Source organism: Anguilla rostrata, chromosome 2 (genome assembly GCF_018555375.3).
Source record: "Anguilla rostrata isolate EN2019 chromosome 2, ASM1855537v3, whole genome shotgun sequence".
NCBI classification, from domain to species: domain Eukaryota; kingdom Metazoa; phylum Chordata; class Actinopteri; order Anguilliformes; family Anguillidae; genus Anguilla; species Anguilla rostrata.
This window is the reverse complement of record NC_057934.1, coordinates 19,069,191-19,095,176: the sequence shown is the minus strand read 5'-3', so window position 1 is coordinate 19,095,176 and position 25,986 is coordinate 19,069,191. Positions and strand designations below refer to the sequence as shown.

Here is a 25,986-nt window from a genome sequence, read left to right as displayed (position 1 = left end):
CCACCTCTGACCTCCACCCGTAGGGTCAAGAAACTGCATACATACAGAGAGTCTACGTCCAAAATTGCATGCTATGTAGTACATACTATATATGTACTACATAGTACATATATACATATACATATATGTACATATATGTACATATATGTCGGGGCGACATAGCTCAGGAGGTAAGACCGATTGTCTGGCAGTCGGAGGGTTGCCGGTTCAAACCCCGCCCTGGGCATGTCGAAGTGTCCTTGAGCAAGACACCTAACCCCTAACTGCTCTGGCGAATGAGAGGCATCAATTGTAAAGCGCTTTGGATAAAAGCGCTATATAAATGCAGTCCATTTACCATTTACCATATGATTTTTAGCATGTCCGAAACTATACCATTATTTAAATATCAGGTGTAAAACACCAGGATGTCAACATTCGATGAAATAACATTGCATGCAAACACTGCACACTACTTTAGCATGAGTATCCCACAATGCATTGCGATAGTTCACGACCCAGACTTCAACCAAGAAAATGACGTAGGGCGGTGTCATGCGAAATATTACACACCTGTCTCACACCATCATCAACATACAAAGTGCTGAAAGGAAGTGGAGCATTTCTATGATGACGAAGTATGTCAGAAAAGCTAATGTACTTTTTACTCACATACTCAATGTGCTGATTGATAGTATACTACGTAGTATGCAATTTCGAACGCAGCCAGATACATTTCCAAGAATGCCAACTCACTGGCATGTTTGTAATGCCTGTGGATAGTTCTGTACTGAATCAGGGGGGACCAGGATCTGCAGTACACAATGGAGGCTTAAAGCGAGGCTGTTTTAGATTATGACAGATTAAATGGGCTTTATTGTCCATTTCATAGAAATTTGTTTTGCCTCACAAAGCTAGTTAATTCCCTCAACACAGAAAATACACACAGCAGTAGAATACACAAGATACAACAGTTGCAGTACAATGGACATATTACCAACACACTATTTACAGAACAGCATATCGCACCATAACTTTTACAGATATTTTCAGATTATCCCCAGTGACCAGGCCAATCACACAGCTCATCTCACATCTCTTATCCTCTGTGTGGGGAGCGATGGAAGTGGCCATTGAATTTTTGAAGTACTGTATGGGGCCGTAGAGCATTGTTCCTCAACCCTAGTCCTGGGGACCCACTATTGTGCTGGTTTTTGTTCCAACCATAGTAACAAGCTCTACATTGTAATGAGATGCCAATTGTTCTTAATGTTACCTTTTTACATCTATTGAAGGACAAATTACACTCCTGAAGCCACATTATGCCAGACATAGCTATGTACTGTATGCCCTTAAAAATAAATGTCCCATATTCGCATCCCAGGAATTTCAATTCGGTCAGACCAACTTGTTTTTTTCATTTACGGTGCGGTATGTACTGAGGCAAATAATTCCAATTGAAAGAGGTTCCGTTTAAAATGGATTCAATTACAAACTGACAGGTGAAATCAGTTAGCTCCCATTTGCTCAGACTGCGGAAAGCTGAAACCATTAGCATAAAATGAATGGAGTTTACTGAGAGGAAATTGCAACAGGCTAAACGTCCATTGTGTTAAAATAAATTCTTCCACACAATTATGGTAGAATGCATTTTTTAACAGCCTTAATCGATTAAGAGATTGCCTATGACAAAAAACCAGCATACACAGCAGGCCAGGGCCTGAGCTCCCTGGCCCAATGGCATAGATCGCGTTCAGAAGCAGGTGGCTGCTCGGGGTGCTTTGACGTCTGTGCGTACGGCGCGTTTAGCCGCAGGAGACAAAAACGAGGGAAACTAGAGCAGGACGTTTTTCAGAGTTATTGTATTGTTGCGAGACGCAGCTGTGGGAAGGTGACCCTCACCAGGAGCGGCCTGCACGAGCCTGAGCCCATCTCATTCATCCAAACCACTTCTGTGCCCTTCCCAAACCCCTCATAAATCCTGGAAGGCCTCCATTTTGAAAAACATAATTGAGGACTTGGAAAATAACAGAATGGTGGCCGAGGTACTTTGAAGAGCTTGAGATTTATGTCTTTTCCTTTGCCCGTCATCTTGAAAAGCTTGGTGTTTTTAAGTTGCCATGTTTTTATATGAAACATACCCCAAGAAACAAGGTTCTGGATCCAATCCCAAATTCTACTCAAACTGATTGGGGTTTAATCTCGGCACAGCGTTAATTTTAGTGAGGATATTTGTTAATATTGCTCTTGATATAAAAGTATGTTTTCTCAGCCCTGGTCCTGGAGTGCCCCATGTAGACTTTGATTTTCATTCCAACTTACCTCTTGATTAAATTGTTTTTGCATTTTTATGTAGTATCCATGTGTACAGCTGGATATACTGAAGCAATTCAGACTATGTACCTTGCTCAAGGGTACAATGGCAGTATCCTCCTGGGAAATCAAACCAACAACCTTTAGCTTGCAAGCCTATTTCCATAACCATCATACTACACTGCTGTTGCATAGTTTTGTGTGGATTTGGCTCCTTAGAATTTTTCTTTTTGCTTTATTCTTGAAATCTTAATTTTCCACATATGGTGTATTTTCACTGACCCTCACTGTCCTCGCTGTCCGCACGTAGAACATCACTGATTTCCGCAGAAGATCGAATGGAAAAAAATCTATACAAAATTTATCCTCCTTCAAATGGAGTCATTTTCCCGCACAGCACATTACAGAAAATGAAATCATTAGTTATCAGAGAAATCATCTGACTGATTAAAAGTTGAGTATTCATTCTTTGAGATATTTCATTCGGATAATGTGCCATTGAGAGGGTAAATCATCCTTCAGTAGCTATTAAGTGTCCTCATTAAAAACAATCACCAGCTCTTTATACTTCTTGTGTGCCAATTGAGGACTATAGGTTGAGAACCACTTTTGTAACACTAGTGATAGTTTATTGTACGGCTGATGTAGAAGGCAGATCCCTGTATTAGTGGTGTGGCTGAGTGATTGAATTCTGGGTTTGATCATGTGTGGATTTGAGTGGCAAAGCCACCTCCTTTTATTGTGCTCAGCATTATATATTAGAACACACATCGAAAGACACAGACATACAAAAACACACACTCCAATTCTTTGGTACAACACAACCAACACTACTGTACAGTACAGCATAAATCCTATAGGAAGTTCATAGAAGAGGCTAAAAAAATGTAAAAAAGAAAGACATTTTAACTGTCGAGGTATTTTACATGTACAAATGGGGGGGAGGGTGTAAGATTTATCTTACCCCATTACCCAAGGAAACCCCATTACTCCTTCTGACCCCCCCATCCATGTGTTTTAGACTTGGTTTTGGTCTTGTGTAGATCTGTGAGTGGGGGGAGCCCCCTTCTGACCCCCCACCCCCCACCCTGTGTGCGTCAGACTCGGTTTTGGTCTTGAGTGGATCTGTGAGTGGGGGGAGCCCCCTTCTGACCCCCCCACCCCGTGTGTTTCAGACTCGGGCCTACCTGACGGGGTACTTCAGGGAGCTCAACATGGACCTGCTGCGGTTACTGAGCCGGCTGGGCCAGGCCCTGCCCGGCTGGCTGAGGGAGGAGCTACAGAGCGGACGCTGGAGCTGAGACCGCACTGGAACCGGAACCGGACCGGACCGGACCGGACCGGAACCACGCAGCATCGCGCCGCGAGGCGCACAGCGGGACGGGGCGGGAGCCCGGAGGGAGGTGCCAGGCAGAGGGAGGTTCTGATCCGCACCATTCCCCCCGACCCCCCTCACCAACCCGGCGTGGCAGTCCCATTAACTGGGTGTGGACGAAAGCGGGACCCCCTCTTCGCTGCCGCACAGTATTGGAGCAAAGGCTCATGGGAGACTCTGGCCAACTTGTAGAGAGGACTTTGGCGGCAGGATTCTCAAATGTATGGAGAAAAACCTGTGTACTTCAGTCGTCACACTTATTTTGCGGGGAGGAGGGCGGGGTGGAGCTGTCAGTGGCTCACCAGTTTGACCCAATCAGTGTGTTTTTATTTGGAAAGCAGAGTGCTAATTTGTTCAAATGAGTCAATGACTGACACTGACATTAAGTTCCACCCATTAAGAGGCTCCAAGACCTCACTTGTTACTATTTGTCATTCCTACCAGCTGATTGGGCAGTGATAAAAGCCCTACTCTCACCCCCTCTAAGCAAACCAATCAGGGCCTGAGAAGATGAGATGCACAAGCTGATGGCAAGAAAAAGGGACATGAGCCCAATGCACCTTTTTAGTATGTTGTTTTTTGTAGTTTTTAGTTTGAACAGTAAAAGTATTCATTTCTACATCCATGATGTATATTGATGTTAAAAGGGTTGATTAGCAGTATCAATATAGGACTACACAGAAAAACATTGTAAAACTGATGTAAAATTGTACCTTTTTACAAAGCCTGATGAAGCAGTAGATCCAGGAAACACAATAACTACATCATCAGAGGAGAAAGTGCAGAGGTGTAAGACGATGGAAGATCTGATCTATGGATATCGAGCAAGGAGAGGACAATCAAGGATGGCCTTACAGTACAGGAAAAGAAACACACACACACACACGTACACACACACACACACACACACACACACGGAGCTATCTGATGCTGTGTGGGGTTGAAGACTGAGTACTGTACGCACTGAAGTCCCAGAAGGAACGGATGAGTGAGACTTAACCCAGCTGATCCGGGATGAGCCGATCCGGACTGCCGAGGGGTCGCTCGAAATCACGCTCCGTCTTTCATCTTCATGTTCTCCTTCTATTTTTTTTACAAAAGAAAAAAAACGAGAAAAAAAAAAACAAAAACAAAAGCAGTCTCTCAAAAGCAGACTCAGAGCAACCCCGGCAGCTGGGTGAGGTCTGAATTAAAGGCAGCCATGTTTCAACAGCGCGTTGTGGTTTCCTCATTTATACGGCACGGCTGCTTGTTACAGCTGGAAACTGGATCCCAAACTGTGTTTGCGCTAGAAGTTTGGCATCCGCAGCAGTCACATCAAAGGTTTCCATTTATCAAACATCTTGGAACGAACCTTTTGGGTTCAAACAAAACGAAAAGAAACTTAGCAACCTTTGTTTAAAGATTCTCTTAAATGCCAATTTTAAAGGAAATACTTGGTGAACATGAGCACGTTGCCTTGTAAGTGAATCTTTGCGAGGGCTTTTCTGTTGGAAGTGTCCAAATCTTGAGAATAGCCTGAAGCAGACAAACAGTAAGGCAGTGTTTCGCAGAAACGGTCACTACAGGAATTTAAGGCTGGGCACCAGGGCACCCAATTATGGTACGGAGGGAACAGTCTGTTCTGTGACTCTCAGGCAGAGGTGGAAAGTCCAGGGGACTGAAAGTAAAAGTCCTGCCATGTGTTCCTTCCACCCATTAACTCAGCCGACTGATTTAGCTAATTCGTTCTACCCCCTGGCTGAAGAATTGCGCTGACTAGCACTGAGAAGGACTTTTAATTCCTGAACCTGGATTTTTCACCTGACCTCTGTTGATGGCAACACCAGCCATTGATCTGAGACCCCATTCTTCCTACCCCCAAATATTTTCTTTGGTATGGAATAGAAATAAGTCCAGTTCAACCTCAAATCAATTCAGAAGACCCACACACTAACACTCACATGCATCCAGCCTCTGCCTCTTTTCCTCCCGATGATCTGTCTTCAGTCAAGAGGACTGCACAGCTTGTTAAAGTAGATTGCAGTCCACCAGCTGACCAGAGGAGTCACTAATGAGCAATGGGCATTAATATCTATACATGTACTGAACCCATTACTGTTGGCATCATTTTTAAGGGTACAGCAGCAGTGGCACAAGGTTGGAGATGCTCTCTGTAGACACACCTCCAGCCCAGAGAATGGAGTGCCTTCCGGAGGTTTCTTTCAAGGTGAAGATACTGAAGGTCACAGGGCGAGATGGCTTAGCCTCCTGGGAGCCATTTCAGCCAGTCTTGTACTGCCAGTGGGAGGGAGGCAGGGGTTAACATATGCAAGTCGCGTAAGTACACATGCACGGCAAAGACATTAAACTGCGCTGCAATTTTGTCAGAGCAAAAAGCGTACCTAAAAATAGATACGCGAGTAAACGTAGATACAATAAAATTGATGCACATTTCAATCTTATTTCCTTGTGTGTGCACTTGCATACCACTTATGTCAACCCCTGGAGGAAAGGAAGGAGGAAGAGGGAGAGAGGCAACTTTTCTTTTCATCTTCCCTCTGTAAAGATTAATCAGCCTGCAAAGTGCTTAACAGTCAGGTCCTGTTCATTAATCACAACAGCCTTAGGGGGAGGCTTTGACCTTCACTTGAAAAGTGCTAGGGAACATTGAGGAGAGTGGAGGGGTGACCTTTAAATAAGATGGCTGTTTACCACAGAGCATGACAGCTTGGCACCAGCACTGCTAAGTTCACAATATGAGAACTGAGGTTCACAGGAGACTGAATTTTTAAGGAAGCCTGAACAAGGTCATGACATATTTAATTAACCGCCAAATAATTATAAGAAGTTTGTGAACATTTCCAAGTCCAATTAAGCTGGTCCCTATGATTTACATTTATCAGACACTCTTGCTCAAAGATACAATGGCAGCATGGGAATCAAACCTGCGACCTTTGAGTTACAGGCCCATTTCCCAAACTATTCCACAACACTGCCAACAACCAAGAAAATTAAGAACAACTACCTGGACACTCCAGACAGTGTCTGTTGAGTTGACTGGCTCCATCAGCTAGTTCCAACACAACCACCACTCTCAACTTCAGACTCTCCGGCCCGCAGCCAGGCGTAGAAAATGGAGGGAAATCAAAGCCACACTCAGAAATGTGGAACTGGCAGTCGGAGTGAAGACGGTGCATCATTTGCAACCAGACATTGGAAATAGCACTTTCCTAATCCTCAGTGTTTTAGATTTTGAGGAATTACACACCAAATCACAAGGTTGTTGTGTTATACAATAAATACTCTGGAAATCTGAAGTTGCTACTATTATATTTTTATCCTGAAAAGTGATGAAATATCCCTAACCTGGAGAAAATTTTCAATGCCATTCTTTTGTTTTCCTTCAAAAGACATCCATCTCTATCACTCACTTGATGCAATGTATTACCAAGTCTCTATGTTATACTGCAAACAAATTGTCAAGCTTGTACATTAATATGCTGGCAAAAGTCACTGGGGATTGTTATTCACTGCCAAGAGCATTTGTTTTTTGTGGGCGTAGACTCAAGCTGGCAAAGACCACATCTCAAATAGCATTTCCCTCCATCCATCATTCCCCACCCCCCACCCCCACCCTTTTCAAAATAGCCCAAATACAAGGGAATTTGCAACAATTCATAAATAATCCTCAAAACACAATTTTTCCTGAAAACAACCATCGAAAGGTCAGAGAAAAAAATTCGGAGACAGCATTCCTTTGATGTGGGGATCACATCAATTCTTCAAGACTTCTTCCACTATATTATGTACATAACAGAATGTAGTCTGTCAGTGCATCAGATTTGATGTGGGTTTATGGCATAAGTGCAACGCCCAAATTATGCTTTTCATTTTAATAAGGCCCTGAAAGGAATCAAACCAGATGCTGTTAAATGTCATTTTTATTAAATATTTTCAGATCCAAGTTTCAATAATAACAAAGCTATTATGAAGACCTACTAACATTCAAACACTTGATAGTTTTAAATTCATGATTTATTGTTATGATCATGCAAAATCCAGCATCCAATTTAGAACTCAAAGAGTATATTCATATGTAGCCCCAATAATATACTGTTACAATGCAATAAATTTACTAATAAGGATGGGAACATACCAAGCTAAGGCTTTTATTTTTTTCTTCTTTTTTTCTTTTTTAAATTTGATACATCATTTATATCCGAGATGGAGCAGGTTTCATTTTTACCTCAAAGATGCAACTAACATACAGATTTTACCTTTTTTTTTAATCAACACAGACAGTGAAAAATATTAACCAGAAAGTAGACATGCATAATTCCTCCACTTGTAAAACTGCATATATAGTCTTCTTCTTGTGAAATTGTGTGGCTTTTAAGAATCTTGGGGAAATTTTGTTCAAGGAGGGGGTATAATTTTCTGAAGACCTTTTCTGAATTAGTGACCCCCCCTCCCCTCACCTCTGGCTTTCACACTTCCTGCTTTCATTTTTTGAGTGCGGAAGTTTGTCGTCGATCGCATGACTTGACCCCTGGCTTTGCGCGCACGATGGGTGTCTATAACCTGGCCAGGTGAAGCAGTATAGTTCCCCATAGAGCAAGTCAAAAACTTTCGGGGGGAAGGGGGGGGGGGAGAAAAAGAAAAAAGGATCACAGAGGTACATCACGCAGATGGCTAGGTGGCGGCGGCGGCGGTAAGAGGTGCTGATATGTTGCGCGGAGCGACAGGCGTGTTATGAGGCGCACGAGTGCAGACGGCGTATGCGTGCAGGCAGGGCCGGGGTCGGGCCGAATAATCCTTCACCCAAAAAAAAAAAGAGTCCTTCAGGGGAGAAACCCCTCTGCCTGCCTGCTGTCTTATGTCTGGAACACGTTTACACGACACCAAGGACGGGGGTGAAGCCCCTCGACGCACACAACAGCTTCACAAACTTAACGACTCGACAAAGTCAGAATTCGGGTGCTTCAGATGTACTGCCATGAACAACACAGGTGCACGTTTAAAGGGAGCTCTCTGTGGGTGCGCGCGCTTGTGGGTGTTCTCGCGTGTGCCTGTGTGCGTGTGTTTGTGTGTGTTAACATTCCCCACCGAGCAGAAAATTCTTCTGCTTATATTTCCCATTTCCTCGCCATGCTGTGGAACCCCACTGGTTGTCCTGGTAATTACCTTTTAAGGTCCGAAGTGCGTGTGTGTGTGTGTGTGTGTGTGCGCGCGTGTGCGAGTGTATTTGCGGGAGTGTGCATGTGCAGCATACATAGGGTACGTGAAAGCATACAGCACAGTATGATTGTGTATCCGCAAAAAGCATGTGTGTGTGTGTGTGCAGCGTGCAAGGACACTCGTGTGTGCGCGTGTATGAGGGATCGGGTGCGGGTGCAGGTACGGGATCGGGTACGAGCACGAGGGTGGAGGGCAGGAGGAGGGGGGACGTGACCTGACCTGAGCTCCATCTTCTCCACAGCCCCACAACTCTAGTAACAGTTAAAAAGTAAAATAACAGCCACGTGACTCACTACAGTAAGAACAACACTACGAAGGTACACGGTAACAAAGACGACAGCGTTAATGACAGAATCCGGCGAGGGCGGAGCCAGGCCAGGCCAGGCCGGGCCGGGGCAACCGTCAACCTCTCGACGGGGCTTCCTTTCCCCCGTCCGACTGTCACGTGACAGGCGGCCACGCCCACTAGCGCTCCGGTAGCTGTGCCCGGAACCCCGAAGGAGAACAGGGCGGGTCCGCGACGCCGTGGCGATAAAGTCCGCGACGCGACCGCGAGCCCACTTGCGGGAACAAGGAGAAGGGCGGCGCACGGGCAAAACGGACAGGCAGCCGGCCACACCCCCCCCCCCCCCTTAGCCCCGCCCCATTCCCCAGGCTGACCCAATCTGGCAGCAGGGGGTGGGGTGGGGGGGAACGACCTGAAGTTGCAGAAAGTTCACCTCTCAGCGTGAACGTAACAGCATCTAGTCTCCAGTTTGTGCAAAAACAGTTCAGGCCATTTTTAAATCTAATGATTGTTTTTTTTTGTTTGTTTTTTTTTTTAAATTATTTTTTAAAATAATATTTAAAAATAGCATTAAGAAGTTCTTTTGGAATAAGACGGTTTAAGTAGTGGGGAGGGCAGAAGGGAGGGGACAGCATTTGTATTGGGAGTGTCCCTATACCAGCGTATAGATGGGGGGGGGGGAGGAGTTTGGGATGTCCATCCCTTACAACTCATGAGAGAGTGGGAGAGAAGCCCATGGTAGTGTTTAATCCCCACCTGTAGAAGCTGTGCAAAGATCCTCACCACCCAACCCCCCCACCCCCTCCCCAAAAAAGTGAGGGAGCAGTTTTTCTTCATCTTAGCACTGACAGCATGTGCATTCTGCAACCTCAGGTTTAGCATGGGGGGGGTGATTTTTATTTTTATTTTATTTTATTTTATTTTTTTTTTGAAGGGGGGGTTAGGCAGGCCAGAGGGTGCCCAGTGAACGGCGAGGGGCTCGCACACACGGTGGGTTTGTGCCTTTGTATATACATATTCATAAACATATACATTTATAAACAGCTTTTCAAAAACGCAGCCAAGACAAGCAGCCCCGAGGGAGCGGCGCTCGGGCGAGCGAATCGCGAGTCGCCTTTCCCCAAGCCCCGCCTCCCTCGAAAGCGAAGCCACGCTTTCGCCTCCTTCCCTTATATATTTATTGTACATGTATATATAGCTTAAATATTAATAATAAAAAAAAAAACTTCCCGCCTTTTTGCTGTTAAAATTAATTCACTTGAAACACTATATACTGTCAAATACATTATCATTCAGTGGTAAAAAAAGAAAAGAAAAAGAAAAACCAAGAGTTCCAGTAACACAATAAAATACTTAAAAACTTCCCCCGCCCACTACACCCTTCTGTCCCTCCAAAAAAAACGTAACAGTGCAAAAAAAAAAAGAAATCTGACATGCCTAACATCTATACTTTGGTGCTTGTACTTTTGATATTAAGTTTCGTATTTAAGCTTGTTTAAGATTTTTCCATTTTCACTCGACCTTCGCATCCAAAATATAAACACGCACACTGTATTAAGTTTCGAGAATAAAATAAACAATAAAAAATATTGCGCCACCTGGCATTCAACTGTTGAGGTGCACGCGCATATACATTTTTTTTTTTCAACTTCCCCTCGAATGAGCGCGGAACTCCTATTTCTGTACTTACGTGCTTTTTAGTCTGCAGTTTCTCGTAGATTTTATTTTTTCGTTATTTTTTTAATATTTATATATATGTAGATATACACTCGAAACCCCTCCTGGACATCTTAAAACGGGCAAAAAGATGGATCCGTACAATTACGACAAGACAGCGCCCCCCTCTGGGCGAGAGATGCATGCACCGTCCGAAGGGCGGGGCCGCTGTCACGGCTGGCTCCCAAAGTCTATCTAGGTTTGGACTGGATCAGTGGTGTTGGTCGTCTGATGGTTGCTTTTATGTTGTTAATTTTTTTCCTTTTTTTTTCCTTTTTTAAACTTCCACAGGTCTCATCCAGCCAGGCCCCTGTCGCCACTTCGACCATGGAGAAGAAAGACTCCGATTAGCTCAAGAATCCAAGCTGACAAAGAGAGAGAGAGGGAGAGAGGGATAGAAGAGAGATGAAAGAGAAGAGAGAGAGACATTTTTAACAAATTTAAAAAGTTACACGCAAACCACCCAACCCTACCTGAAAAAATCCTCCTCACAGTCAAAAGGTGTACCGACTAGGCACAATCTCTTCCTTTTTAAGAAAAGCAGTCGCATCATTACAAATGAGAAAACAACAATCAAAAACAAGAAACCAGGGGAAAAACGAGTTAAATGCTAACTTAGAAATTCAGAGCTGTCATTTTCATAGGGCAGTACCGGAACTACGTTCAGTCGCATCAAAAACGAGCAGCGAATAGAAGGAGTAACAAGCCCAACACTGTAGCAGCTCAACACACCTACAAGGTTGGGCCCCTGAACATTTCAGTCAAACTCTTTACCATCCAAAAGTGTGATATGCAACCAGTAAAATTTGCAAAAATACACCTCAGCCATCTAGTTTAAATGAGTGATTAAAATGTAAATTTCGCATAACGCATTATGTTATTTTCAGAATGCCCAACCCCCGAATTCCAGCGGGTGCGGCTGCATCGCGTCCTCCGCACGGCTTCCCAGCGGGAGCGTTTCAGAAGCGGAGCGTTTTGTCTGCCCGATTTTGTCGACTTCCCGATTTGGTCATTTTTCCTTGATTTTTGTGCTTCTGCCATGGTTAAGTAGGCTACGTAGTTAAATGGTTTCTTTTTTTGTCTGTTTTAATCGTGTTTATTGTTGTTATTTCCTGCTTTGTTGTGCTGTAGCCTACAGACAAAGTTCATAGCCTACAGTTAAGTCCAGTTATGAATGACACGGATCAGAAAACTTGTGGCTGTGTTTTAGTCGTTAAAAATACGTTCATATACGATCGGGAGTCTGCCAGGGGCGTCGTAGTTGGGGGGAAAAAGTGGGACTGACTACCCGTTTCTTCTCCTGCTTGAAGCATCCCAGAAGCGGCTTCCGTCAGAAATAGACGAGGCGCGTATTTTTAGCGGAGGGGAGCGGAGGGACGCTTCTGTGGCGCCTCTGGTGGAATCACAAGCCTTGTCTGGAGAGGCCGCGATCAGCTCCGGCGGCCGCGCTGCAGCCGGAACACGATGCAGCCGCACCCGGTGGAATGCGGGGGTTACTGGATGTACCGCGTAGCAAAGCTAGCAGACCATAGGCCTGCACTAGGATGGATCATACATCCAACTCTGATGCCCCCGGAATACTACTGCCTCTGCCTGAGGAAATGTAAGGGCAAACGTTACCTTTTTTTTAAAGGCTAACCGCTAAGACCTGGCCCCACTAACGGATAAGTCCGTTTATGGAAAAAGCGTTTCAAACACGTCACACTTCCTGTACAAGAAAAACTCCAACTACGATGCTGCAAACTGCCTTTGTTCCGTCACACTGCTTTCCTCATCTAATTTAGAACTACAGTAATGTCTCCACGCAAATAAACCGGATCTGTGCCCGTCTATCACTGTATGTCACACCAGCTGAATCCCGCTTCCACGGCACCAGATGTATATCATTTGATTCATTTAACTGGTCTTCTTTTGCTCCGGAAGATTCCTTTTGCCTACGTTACTCTCTATGTTATTATATGTAATATGAATAAGAAATAGACTGAGGGCCTACGTAAACTGTTGAGAGTCTGTATGTGCGTGAGTACCTGTGCCCGGTGAAATCACTGTAAGGGTGCAGCAGGGGCTCCGGAACAGTGGAAGTGCACGTTGAGCCACTTGGCGTCACGGCGGTGCCAGACGCGGGTCTCCTCCGATTGGCTGCTGCGCGGCCGGCCCTGGCCGTCGATGTACTGCGTCAGGCGGATGTACGCGATGCAGGCGGCGTCCTCCCCAATCAGGTGGACGTGCGGATTCAGGATGGTGGTGTGCACCGGCTTGCTGTTTTTACTCAGAACTGCAGGGGGCGCACGAGAGCAAGCACAACACAAGGACGTTATCACATGCGACATGACAGCATTTGTTCCGATATAGAAAAAATGCAATTATTTAATAATTCAGATAAGCAACAACAAAAAACTACTTGTAAGGAGCATGGACGACTTTAAGGAAATGACAGGGAACTGACAAGCAAATCTGCCTATGAAGACAACACCGTTTTTCTTCAGAATTGCCATGGTAACTAACTCCTGTGTACAGACATAACTGGTGCAGGCTGCAATAGTCAATAAAGTGAGGAAACACGCAGTATTTCCTTGATATCTCCTGTAATGCTACATGAATGCACAGACCTCCTCATGTCTTCTATTCACTCTGCTCTTTATTCTAATTTGGGCCACCTGTTTGTTTCTACCATGTGACCTGCAAGGATTCAAACTTGTATTTCAATGGTTATCCTACAGGGTTCCCCACAGTGAAGTGACAAATTGTACAATTGAGTTTCTAATTGAAACATAAAAAATAATTCATTGATCTTATACGGGGAGAGTCAGGAAAGAAAGTGAACATGGATGGAAGTTTAAATGCTAAGAAAAGCATGTTTTTGAGCCGGTGGTCCTCACTCCTGGTCCTGGAGAGCAACATGGTCTGCTGGCTTTTGGTGTTACTCAGCACTTGAGTAGCACAGCAATTGATCAGTTAAAGCAATTGATTACACAGTTAACTCAGGTCACCTGGTTTCTTGGATCTGAATTGGTCTCTGAAGAAAAAAAACAACCAGCAGACTCTGTGGGTCTCCAGGACCAAGATCTAGTCACTGTAGTAAAAGGATAAATGTATCCATATAAAGCAGGGGTGTCCAATCTTATCCAAAAAGGGTTGGGTTTTGTTTCAGTGCAACCTCACTCAACCAGAGAAATAATGCCACCACACTCTTTCACATAAACCGAAGGACACCCATTGAGCCAGTCAGGGAAAGAGGTAAGGGGAGAGGGGCTAGTGGAGCCAGCAGGGGTTACACTCACGGTTCTCAAAGTAGAACTTGTGGAAGTCCATGCCCTCCACCAGGTTTCCAAGTGCTTCCGGTTCGAAAGAGGTCAACCCAGGATCGCAGATTCTCCTGAAAGTGAAAGAGAAAGAGGGAGGGGGGAAACATCAGTGCTCCCGATCTTCAGTTTGATCGAAAAGAAGCTGACCCTACAGACCTCTCTGTTACAGGTAATACTGAGGGAAGAAATTAACACCCTTGAAAAACTGGCTTTGTTCATGCGCCAGACTTTGACCCTGTGGACCAAGATTGGCACTAGCCTAGTGAATGCTGGGAGTATGATTGCTGAGAGACGAACATGTTAATGGTTAGGGTACAGTGTTTGGGGGCAGTAGTCGTTGGAGGTTGCTGGCCCGGTGTATGGTGGGAGAGGTAACGCTAGTCCTGATGCATGGGGAAAGAGTGGTCTGCAGAGACAGGACTGTACTTACGTGTACGCCTCAAAGTCCCCATTATTAACAGCTTCAATCAGCTGCTCCGTAATCTTAATGATCTCCTGCTTACGAGCTGCAGAGACAGAGAGAGAGATAGAGAGAGAGAGAAAGAGCAGAGAAAGAAACAAGAAATGTTAGAGTGAGGGAAGGACAATGCAAGTAACAGGTCTAAGATTTCCACGCAAATAAATGTCATAGCAGCAGGGACATGCTTTTCCTCTTACACAACATTCTAAACTCCCCCTCCCACCGCCTGCCCATTCCACCTGATAAACACGACTCACCGCCTAAACATGGCCAACACCTCAAGGCATAGTCTCTACTTCATGCTTCCACATTTTCACACTGAAGTTGTCCTGGGTCAAACAAGCCACGCTGCCAGCTCTGCCAAACACGTTCCAATCCCTACGCCAACCGGAGCCCTGTATCGACCTATCCACCCGACCAGCCCCATCCACCGCCCACCCACACCCGCACACACACAGCGTGTGTGTGTGTGTGTGTGTGGGGGGGGGGGTTATGACCTCCAGAATCCCTCCTCTAAAGGAAAACCCCCTCAGTTTTGAGGCATTGCCTACATAACTCTGTTGCCCGCCCAGGAAACTGCCAGAAAGTTCACAGTCACAAATGTCGTTCCATGTACAACCTTGCCCTGTAAACTATGCCCCTCCCCCACAGTCCCAATGCCCCTTGCACGGTGCCCTCAGAAAATCCTTACCCCTATATTGTAACCCTGTAATATCCCCCCCCCCCACACGCACAAAAACTGATAGAGGATCATGAGGATGTCATGAGGATTCACAAAGACACCTTTGAGCACATTCTTCATGCCAATCACACCACTCAAAGGTTTTCTTCTGCTGCATGACATCATTCACAAGTTCAACTAAGATCCTGACTCACTACTTTAATCGATAATCTAGTTGAAATCTCCCAATCTGCCTCTCTCCCAAATCTGGCCACCTACTGCAGTCACCTCAGTCAAAAAATTGTGCTGTGGGTAACCTAGCTGGGTGTTAATTATTGCTTAGTTATGGTAAATAGACCACTCAAAGCCCCCTAAAAATGCTTTGCAGATGCTTGAAATATGCTACATAAACGCAATGGTGTGGGGTTTGGATGTGTGTGTGTGCTTACATCTCGGGAGATCTGCCTGTCAGATCATGTCGGCACATGAATGTTCTGGAGGGTGCGTTTGAGAGGGGCATTATGGTAGGCAGTATGTACAGCATTGGAAATAAGAGCATAATAGGGTGCTCCAGGTTCGCATCCATCGCTGTGACTCAGTGTAACAGTAGAGTGCAGCAGTAAGTGCATCTACGCTGTGTGTAGGAAGTGCTCTGTGTAGAGTGCGCGCCTCTGTGTGTGGAAGTGGAATGTTCTGAGCAGCGCGGATAGCATGGTGGGCGTGTGCATGCACTGACACGTGTGTGTCCGTGTGTATGTGTGTGCGCGCGTGTGTGTGTGTGTGTGTGACTACAGCTACGCGGCAGCCCCGCACTTACACTGCGGCGCGGCGCTGCCCCCTGTGGGCGCAGCGGGGGGCGTGCTCGAAGCACGCTCAAGATCAGGGCAGGAGTGTCCTGTGCTGTTCCAAGCCATGCGCTTTTTATTTTGCAGAGGGACAGCTGGAAGAGACCAGGGGTAAACCCGATGGAGACGAACGAACACAAACACAGATGCACACACACACACACACACACATTCTCTCTCTCTCTCACTCACACACATACACTCACTCACACACTCTCTCTCTCACACACATACACTCACACAATAAAAAAGGAGTGAAACAAGAAAAGTGACTGATGAACAGAGAAGTGATTAATGTGTAACATGAAGAGAGCAATTATGAGAAAGAAACAGGGAGAGAAAGAGGGAATGAAGGTGGTAGTGATTCTATTCCACTGGTAAATGTCAATTTAGATATGTCAGATTTAATAGCTAGATGGGTCAACAATTTAAGCTTGTTTTAATTTTAAACAATTAATTATAATATATTTTGATGAGATTAGATAGCTAGTCTGCTAGCTAGGTAGCCTTTCAAAATATTTAGCTACCAATCCATTTTGCAGCTAGCTATCTTGTCAGCTACTAGTGAAATCCATGTTAGCTAGATGTGCAATTTAATTACCTGGTAAATCCAGCTTTAAAAGCCCAGAAACAATTTATGCATATACATTTTCTGTTTCTTCAGTAATGTCATTGTGAAAGTGCTAACCCTAATTAGTGAGAAAATAATTACTAATTCTTAATTTATCAACTACGAAAGGCAGTGCTCCACATACATGTCAAAATGAGACAAAAGAAACCTGGAGCACTTGGTGGCCTAGGAACTTATTTCGCACAGAGACGAACAGATTAATGAAAGGGTGGGCGGGGTTACAGAGTCAGACAGGGACACAGGGAGTAGGGGACACCAGCAGGGGGCAGCGGTGAGTATCCGTACAGAGTAAGAGTAATGCAAATAGAGGAGTGAGACACTGCTGGACTCCAGCACATGCCTGACTGGGCGGTGCTGTCAGAGAAAGACAGGCTATTGCAAAGAGGGATGGGCTGTTGGAGAGGGGGAAAGACTGTTGGACTGAGGGAAGGATTATATGAGAGAAGGACAGGCAGTCGGAGAGAGGGATGAAGATGGATGAAGGGCAGACAGCCACAGAGAGGCGGAACAAACAAGGGGCTCAACAGTATCCCCCTGACTGACTGGCTGGCTGGCTGACTCTGTGTGTGTGTGTGTGTGTGTGTCTCCCTATGACCGCATATGCTTTAGTTTGTCCTGGAGGGTAAGCCAGCCGAGGGGACTTCCTCAGCACAGCGCTTGCTAAAATAAGCTCCTGTTCTTATTCACGCACCTCCACCGCATTAGAGACGCCATCCCCAACCAGCCGCTCACTGCGTCTGAATTTATAATCCCAAACCTGATTGTGCCCATCCGGCATCCTGTCCTCAGTGTTCATGAGTGTCAGTATGTGTATGTGACACCCTTTGACCTTTGCAGTGGAGACAGGTTCATACAGTTTTCTTCTGTAATCTCTAGTACCTAGTTAGGATAATATGATTATGTTAGTGTATCTGGCAGGATTGTTTTTGTCTGATTAGGTGTGATTAGATGTGATTCCAGTGCTAGTTTGTACTTGGTAGGATTCTTGCTTGCTGAACAGCTTACTCTACAGGGTTGGAGTCCTGATCGATGTGGTCACTTCTGGCACTACGATCCTTACTTCACTCTAGTGTTTCTTTTGCACCTCTACATCGTGAACCAATGCACTTGTTGTACGTCGCTCTGGATAAGAGCGTCTGCTAAATGCCTGTAATGTAATGTAATGTAATGTAATCTTTAAGCACCTCTGGATACACCCACGGCACCCATCACATATTGCTGACTTTTTAACGTGAAATGTCCTCTGCATCACCAAAACTGGAAGAGTTGGTCACATAGCCCAGTCATGCGATCAGTGTAAAAATAAACAAGTAAAAAGCAACAGTAGTATACAGTATACCATCCTCATGCCTTAGAATCATGAATGCATGAGGAAGTATATTTAGAATTGAAACTAATTCATGAAACATATTAAATCTACATTACATGTATGACAGAGTTCATCAGCTATTGCTACTCATTAATTTTATGCATGCTTAATAAAACTAGAGTATGAATAAAATAGTAAACAAGAAATCATAATCTATTCTTATAAAACATCAGAATTTACATAATCTTATAAAACGTGACACTTTTATCATTGTACATTTTCATAATGAACACTTTATGAATGCTCTGTAAGAACACACAAAAGTGAATTAAAACACTTGCAAATACATTTAGTAATATTTCATTTCTGTGGAAAAATGGCTCTTTAGACTAAGCTGTATGTCGTGTTAGGTGTATTGAGAATAAGAATAAATAAATGAATCAGGTTGAAAGGCACTGTGAAATCACATGGTCTTGGTGAGAGAGGGCTCGGTGACATCATACAGCTTTGGCGAGAAAGCTCTGTGACATCATAATTTGCCTGAGAGAAAGCTACTGTATGTGACATAATGAGACAGACAGCTCTGTTACATCACAGAAGGAGGTCTGCGCCGCCACGGGGCAGGCAGGAAAAGAATAGGCCGGGAAGCCATGGTCTGCCATGACCGTTTCCAATCCCATTTGGGGGGGGGGGGGCTCAGATTTGGGCAAGAAGCACATGGGGATTAGAGGAAGAGCCAGAGAGATTAAGCAAAAGAGTATATACAGCAGTAGCAGCAGTTGAAGATGTCAGCCTAGGGGATACAAGGACTGAGGGATGGGGGCGTGTCCACATCTGACCTAGAGAGTACAGACAGTACAAAGGGGCGGGGCTTAAAGCAAGGGATGGAGACATGGGGGGGCGGGGCCCACAGTGTGAGCGGGGTCTATGCACAGCTATGCACTTACAGGTGGGCGGGCCCTGGGGCGATCCCTCATTCCCGCTGCACTGGCTCAGCACCGTGCTGTCGCTGCTGGCCGCGCGGCCGGCACCCGCCGCTATCCGCGCCCGAGGAGAAACAGAGCGCAATGAGACGGGCGTGGCACCGCTGACCGCCACCCACACCCCCCACACCCCACCCCCAGAAACAGTGGAAGTGAGACAAAGCACTTCATAATCATTTAACCGTCCCACCCATTAACTTTTATATATCATTTAAGGGTCAGCTGAAAAGACGCGGAGGCTAATTGAGCCGCGCGCGGCTAATGGTGATTCACTCCCAGGCGAAGTGTTGAAAAAGCCGCGATCGGGCGGCGGCACAATTTACAGCGGAGACGTGGACCGCGGTTTCCATGGCAGCGGTGGGGCGCATCTTTTGCTGCTGTGGATGTTTACACGTTTCCACTGGACAAGTAGCGAGGGCTTTCCACTTATTACAGCCATATCTCATTTCATTCACGCCCCAAACCAAGGGCGTGATTTATGTGGAGGATAGTGGGGTTAACAACAGACCAAATGTTACAAAACAGGCCAAATAACTCCCCCAAAAATATAGCACGATGATGAGAAAAGTAATTTCATAAAATAAAGATGATAAAGATCTCATGTGAATATACTGATAAGTAGTCTGAAGAATTTTCCCCTTGGATTGCAGTAGAAATGACCCATTTAACAGCTGTTCTTTTTTAAAAATTACTTCTGAGCTGGGCAAGCCCTCAAGCCCCCCCAAGAGGGCTGCAGTTCTCGGGGTCCCTTGCCCCAAACGAGAGCCGTTACTTACAAGGAAATTAATCGACCTTCTGTAAGAAGTGAGCACTTCCTAAAGAATACATAACAATCATTATGGCCAAAAGTAACACCGTTGCCAACCACAAAAAACCAGAGACAAGGGTTGGCAAAAAATTGCTAACAGTATAAAGTTGTTAGTTAATGCTTATTTACCTTAACACATAACACAATAAATTTAGCCTATACTCTCACTAATTGTCCTAGTTTTTTTTCTAATGTAACAACTGCGCATTCTAGAGCTCCTAAACCTTAAACTTGATACAGAATATTTATAATATTACCTGAAGCAATCGCACCCAAGTTTATTTATAAACTCAAGAATTATGGGACTCAGGCCACTGTCCCATAATTAAGGGAAGTGGATATGAACGCGTAAGGTTTAAGAAGCTTGCTCATGCAGGCTACAGCCTGAACTTAACCAGCTCTGGACCAAGTTAGTCATGCAGCATACGTTACCATGGTGATATAACCCAAATTAAAGTGAGCCAGCCTTGTGCTACGGAAAAGCCAGGGTTAAAGCTGAAGTTTGCTTGCTAACCCTGTACATCCCAGGACAGGGTGAACTACAACACATGACTAAGGACATGGTAACTACCTAGCCCCACCCCCATCTCCTTCTAGTGCTGAAGCCTGAGCAAGACATGTGAACTCACACGCTACAGAAGCTGACCACGACATGTGAACTCACACACTATAGAAGCTGAGCAAGACATGTGAACTCACACACTACTGTAGGTGACCAGGACAGTGAACTCACACACTACTATAGCTGACCACGACATGTGAACTCACACACTATAGAAGCTGACCAGGACATGTGAACTCACACACTACTATAGCTGACCAGGACATGTGAACTCACACACTACTGTAGCTGACCAGGACATGTGAACTCACACACTACTATAGCTGACCAGGACATGTGAACTCACACACTACTGAAGGTGACCACGACAGTGAGCACACACACTACTGAAGCTGACCAGGACATGTGAACTCACACACTGCTGTAGCTGACCATGACATGTGAACTCACGCACTACTGAAGCTGACCAGGACATGTGAACTCACACACTACTGTAGGTGACCACGACAGTGAGCACACACACTACTGAAGCTGACCAGGACATGTGAACTCACACACTGCTGTAGCTGACCACAACATGTGAACTCACACACTACTGAAGCTGACCAGAACATGTGAACACACACACAACTGTAGCTGACCAGGACCTGTGAACTCACACACTACTGAAGGTGACCAGGACATGTGAACTCACACACTACTGAAGGTGACCAGGACATGTGAACTCACACACTACTGTAGCTGACCATGACATGTGAACTCACACACTACTATAGCTGACCAGGACATGTGAACTCACACACTACTGTAGGTGACCACGACAGTGAGCACACACACTACTGAAGCTGACCAGGACATGTGAACTCACACACTGCTGAAGCTGACCAGAACATGTGAACACACACACAACTGTAGCTGACCAGGACCTGTGAACTCACACACAACTGTAGCTGACCAGGACATGTGAACTCACACACTACTGAAGGAGACCATGACAGTGAGCACACACACAGTACTGAATCCACACACTGCAGAAGCCTGGCTGCGCATAGCTACAATCCGTCTCAACCACAAAATGCTGTTTCCAAGCAACAGGGCCCCTTTGATGTCACCCCCTCCCCCGTCCCCAGTTCTCTTGTATTCCGCTCTGCCGGAGGGGGAGAGAGTGACCCAGCACGTTCAGCCGCGTGTGAAGCCTCGCTTTCATTCACGGGCGTGCAGAGAGGAGTGAAGGGCGTTGAGTACCTTTCCTACCTTTCACTTCCTCCTCCTCCGTGGTGGTACAGCTCTCTGAGGACCCCTGGAGGGAGGGAGAGGAACAGAGATAAAGAGAGGAGGGGGAGGAGGGAGAGAGGAAAAAGAAAGAAAAAAACATAGCAAGCAAGAGAGAGGAGGGAGGGAGATAAAAAGAAAAAAGAAAAATACAGAAAGCACAGAGAGAGAGAGAGAGAAACAGACAGACAGACAGACAGAAAGAGATAGGGACCACGGAACAATTAGGATTTTGGATTAGAAGTTGTCCCAAGCCTTGAGCTGGGTCGAGAGTTTAACAGACAAGCTTCCAGTGGAACACTGTGGCCACTCCCATAACCTGATATTGCCAGGACTCCCTTCAGTTCCCCATCCTGTATTTAGGTGATGCTTCGGTGGGAAGAGGAGTGGCTTACCTTAGTTCCGTCGGCAGGGTTGTGCACCACAGTGGTCTGCGGTTCCTGGAAGGAAGAGAGGAGAGTTTAGCCCACAGCGGAGGGAGGTGGGCAGGGGCCAGGTGGAGGTTGGGGGGCGGCTGTTTCTGATACAGTAGGTCAAGGGCAGAGGAGGGGACCAAGATGTAAGATGAGTGTGGTAACAATGGAGGGGGACTGTGGCTAGTAAGTTGAATGTTTTGTTGAGATTCCTGCCACCCCCCAAAATCACCACCATGGAGACACTACAGGTGCGGCACGTCACAGTTCTGGCTGCACAGCCATGCATCTACAATGCATCACTTCACACACTGCACAACACTGCACTGGCAAGAACACGCACCCCTACCGCATGTCACATGACACAGATATGCAGTCCTCAATGACCATTTTACTGAGCACTTCCAACTCAAAGGGTGATAAAAGGCAAAGCCATTGAGTGATCCATCCATAAAAGGCAACTGACCCATTGACTGATCACAGTGGTGGCTACAGGGCGGACCTCAAACCTGCTGCCCCGCCATCTCATTAGCAGACAGAGAGCTGGGGTGGGGGGGGTGGGGTTAGTTCTGAAGGGGCACTGAGAGTCAACTCAAGAAGCTAGTGCTCAGCATGAATGACAAGGCCACACCCTATTTTCTCACTGTTCACATAACTGTAGATCAGTGGTTACAAACCCTGTTCCCCTGAGATCTACCATCCTGTAGGCTTTCATTTCAGCCCTAATTGGTCACACTTGATTCTACTAATCAGCAGCTCAATGAGATCTCTGGCTGTTGAATAAGGTGTGCTTTTTTAGGGTTGGAGTGAAAACCCACAGCACAGTAGATGTCCAGGAACAGGGTTGGTCACCACTGCTGTAAAGACATACCCCGGCTCTTTTCTATCACAGACTTCCTGTTTAACCACCACCACCCGTATTGGCCCAATAATATGCTACAGCATACCTCATACTGGTTTAGACAGGGGTCACCCCCTAAAAGGACTTGGTGGTGGTGATGGGGGTTTGTATGGTGCAAAGGGCCAGTTGATAGCCTGTCACTGAATCTTCCCATTAGAAGTGTCAACTTGTTTCTGCCCCAAGTTCAGCACTTGAGAAGCTTTTGCTCTTTATTTTTCGTTCTCATGAGATCTTGAGGAGGCGCAAAATAGCTGTAGTACCAATGCTTTATCAACCCTTTAGGGAGACATAAAAGGGCTATAACTTCAACCGGAGCCGTGGTTCGGCTTCCTGACAGCTCTTCCACGTCTCATTGAGATTGCGGTGATAAAAAGATTTTGACAGATGTGCGCATTTACTATTGATTTTCTGACCGTTTTTATTTGATAGCAATATACCAATAAAAATAACTTCTGTATACCTGAGAAATTTATGAAGCACAGGTGTGCAGTAGGAGATAACCACCTACTATTCATCACTCAATGTTTTCTGTACCATGTTAGTACTTTCATTTTGCCTCTAGTTGTAAAGATATGTAGCATCTGAAGCCAAAAGTTTCAATGAAGCAAACTGAGGCAGTTAAAAAGCATTATCAGAATGCGTGTGGGCGATCTTAAGCCTTCTGTGTACCATGTAAATGCGATCAGCTTGTTTTGGATTTCGGCTCTGCGGACAGGGCAGGGGTAAAAACTGACCGTGTTGTGAGGAGGGACAGTGATCTCCGTAATACACAAATCATACTCCATGTTCAAGTGTCGGTCTGTTAGGCAGACAGCAGCATGAGGGACAGCTTGGTCCTGAGGTTAAAACACCTCCTGAAATCGCCAACATTCATGATCTCGGGAAAGGGGTCCACACCCTACATGTCCCTGGTCCTGGAGTTCCAGAAATATTGCTTGTGTTTTCCTCTGCCCAAATGCCCAATCATGTAATTAAATCAATTATTAGGCTTACAATACTGAGGTGATCATGTGCTGGAGGTGCTCAGTGCTTCAACATTAAAACTGAATATCCACGTTCAGACTCTTAATAATCAAACTGCTAGCAGGCATGAATGGAGCAGCACTCAAGGGCAGGGTTTGTCTATCCCTCTCCCATATATCACATGACCAATGACATCACATCAAGTGAGGTGCAACTGGAGCTGGGAGTGCACAACAGAAAGCAGATTAGTTGTACTAATGACATCAAAAACAACCAATGTTGTAGAGAAGGTGAGTATAGAGGAGAACAGAGGAGAGAGGGTAGAGGGGTGGCAGAGGCACCACGAAAAGCGAACAGACAAAAGCAAAAACAAAAAACAAACAAAAAGAAAACAGCACAATTTGAGAAATGTGCTGTAACCACAGCAATCAAAAACCAATGAAAGTAACCAGGCTTGGAAGAGATACCATTGGTGTAGTGGATGCACTATCCTTGTTGCTGCTTACAACGTTGTTTTTATTGTTGTTCGTCTGCGGCTTTTTGGAACAAGGAAAACAGGAAGAAAAGCACAGAATGGTTAATGCGTTTAGCACAAGTCAACGCTCAGACCAAGCCTCCGACGACAACTCTTAGAGCCGGGAGTCCAAACCCTGACCGTTATCTGCAGATAACGATAGCCAGTGCCATTGCTGAGTCCCAATCCCACAATCCTCTGCTTTCATGAGCTACTAGACTGCCCCCAAAGAAGTCTAGTAGCAGTACTCTTTAAGAAAAGGGCACCCCAGTCAATGTCACAGTTGCTGTGATGTTTCAACATTGACATAACATTGCAAAACCCTTTCGAGAATGTATAGGACTGCAGGAGTTAAAAACACCTCAGGCCAGTATTTTATTAAGCACATTCATAAAACCCTTCTTCTGTGTGTGAAGGCAGGTGACATCACAATCACTTTTTTTTCCTTCGTGCCTTTGAATTTCTCATAGTGGAAGTAATTTCTACATCTACATTAACCACCCCCATAAGATATGTATGAATCTCTGGGAGAGAATGACAGAAGGAAGAGAGGAAGAGATAAAGGACAGAGGGGGAAAAAATGAATCAATCTCCTCTCTTTATTGAAGCCACAGTGGCAGGGTCAGTTTGGCCTGGTGTATACATTCTCAATCATACCGCTAGTGGGCTAGTAATGACGAGGAGTCTGGGATTGATCTATTCAACTTGTCAGTTCATTGCATCAATAATGAGGGGATTTGACTCAAGCTGATTGGATTGCCCCTGTTCATACTGAATAAATCAAATCACAGCATTGGTTTTTCCCTGCAAGACCAACCCTTTATCTTTTTTTTTTTCCTATGAGAGGTTTTGTCCTCCCAGAAAAAAAGCCATCTCATTATCAAGCATTCGCAGATAGCAGTGAACATTTAACAGTCAGATGAATTCACCATCAAGGCCTCAGTAATACAGTAAATAAATAAATAAATATGAGCGTGATCCAGAATCATAGGATTTGCTAAATCCGTGTAATCCAGATTCATGATTGCCTTTGCAAAAAAGGGAACAAACATTTCTGTCTGAGGTATTTGTAGAGATTCACTGTCACACCAACAAATAAAAGTCATAAGTACACCCGTATGAAAAATAACCCTCTAAATATTGTGGTGGAAAAACATCAGCTGTTTGAAACCATAAACAACTGTTGATCTTCCATTACAATGCAAGAACCTGGGGTTTGTTGAACTTTATTACACGTTGGTGGCACCGTGTGACAGCCATTATGTAAAAGAGCACGTAATCGCCGGGTTGTAGGTTCACATCCAGGAGGGAACCCTGGGGTTACACTGTCAATCATCCAGCTTCTCTCAGTCATGGGAATACTGTACAAGCTACCTTTTATTCTGAGATACCAAATCAGATAATGCCTTCCAGTATGTTCCCTCAGGGGACAGGACAGCTTTCTTTTTTTTACTGGTTTTTCTCCCCAAC

The 25,986-nt window shown here is 45.3% G+C and overlaps 2 protein-coding genes across 21 annotated transcripts in view; one reads left to right on the top strand and one right to left on the bottom strand.

The window, feature by feature from the left end:
* ndst2b (N-deacetylase/N-sulfotransferase (heparan glucosaminyl) 2b) overlaps positions 1 to 4,879 on the top strand; it is an 83,294-nt gene extending 78,415 nt beyond the window's left edge. For all 6 annotated transcript variants that reach the window (XM_064321016.1, XM_064321014.1, XM_064321013.1 and 3 more), the window contains one exon: positions 3,468 to 4,879. In XM_064321016.1, the coding sequence (XP_064177086.1) occupies positions 3,468 to 3,593 (126 nt within the window). In that variant the 3' untranslated portion in view covers positions 3,594 to 4,879. The remainder of the gene's footprint in view (positions 1 to 3,467) is intronic.
* A 2,693-nt stretch (positions 4,880 to 7,572) lies between these two features.
* The window catches only part of camk2g1 (calcium/calmodulin-dependent protein kinase (CaM kinase) II gamma 1), an 89,455-nt gene continuing 71,041 nt past the window's right edge, over positions 7,573 to 25,986 (bottom strand). For 2 of the 15 annotated variants that reach the window (XM_064321019.1, XM_064321021.1), the window contains 9 exons: positions 24,470 to 24,538; positions 22,121 to 22,165; positions 21,699 to 21,753; positions 19,048 to 19,137; positions 16,133 to 16,255; positions 14,625 to 14,700; positions 14,171 to 14,265; positions 12,917 to 13,164; positions 7,573 to 11,254 (listed from right to left, as the gene is read on the bottom strand). In XM_064321019.1, coding sequence (XP_064177089.1) covers positions 12,932 to 13,164; positions 14,171 to 14,265; positions 14,625 to 14,700; positions 16,133 to 16,255; positions 19,048 to 19,137; positions 21,699 to 21,753; positions 22,121 to 22,165; positions 24,470 to 24,538 — 786 coding nt within the window. In that variant the 3' untranslated portion in view covers positions 7,573 to 11,254; positions 12,917 to 12,931. The remainder of the gene's footprint in view (positions 11,255 to 12,916; positions 13,165 to 14,170; positions 14,266 to 14,624; positions 14,701 to 16,132; positions 16,256 to 19,047; positions 19,138 to 21,698; positions 21,754 to 22,120; positions 22,166 to 24,469; positions 24,539 to 25,986) is intronic. The other 13 variants (XM_064321024.1, XM_064321028.1, XM_064321022.1 and 10 more) reach the window with 9 other exon arrangements.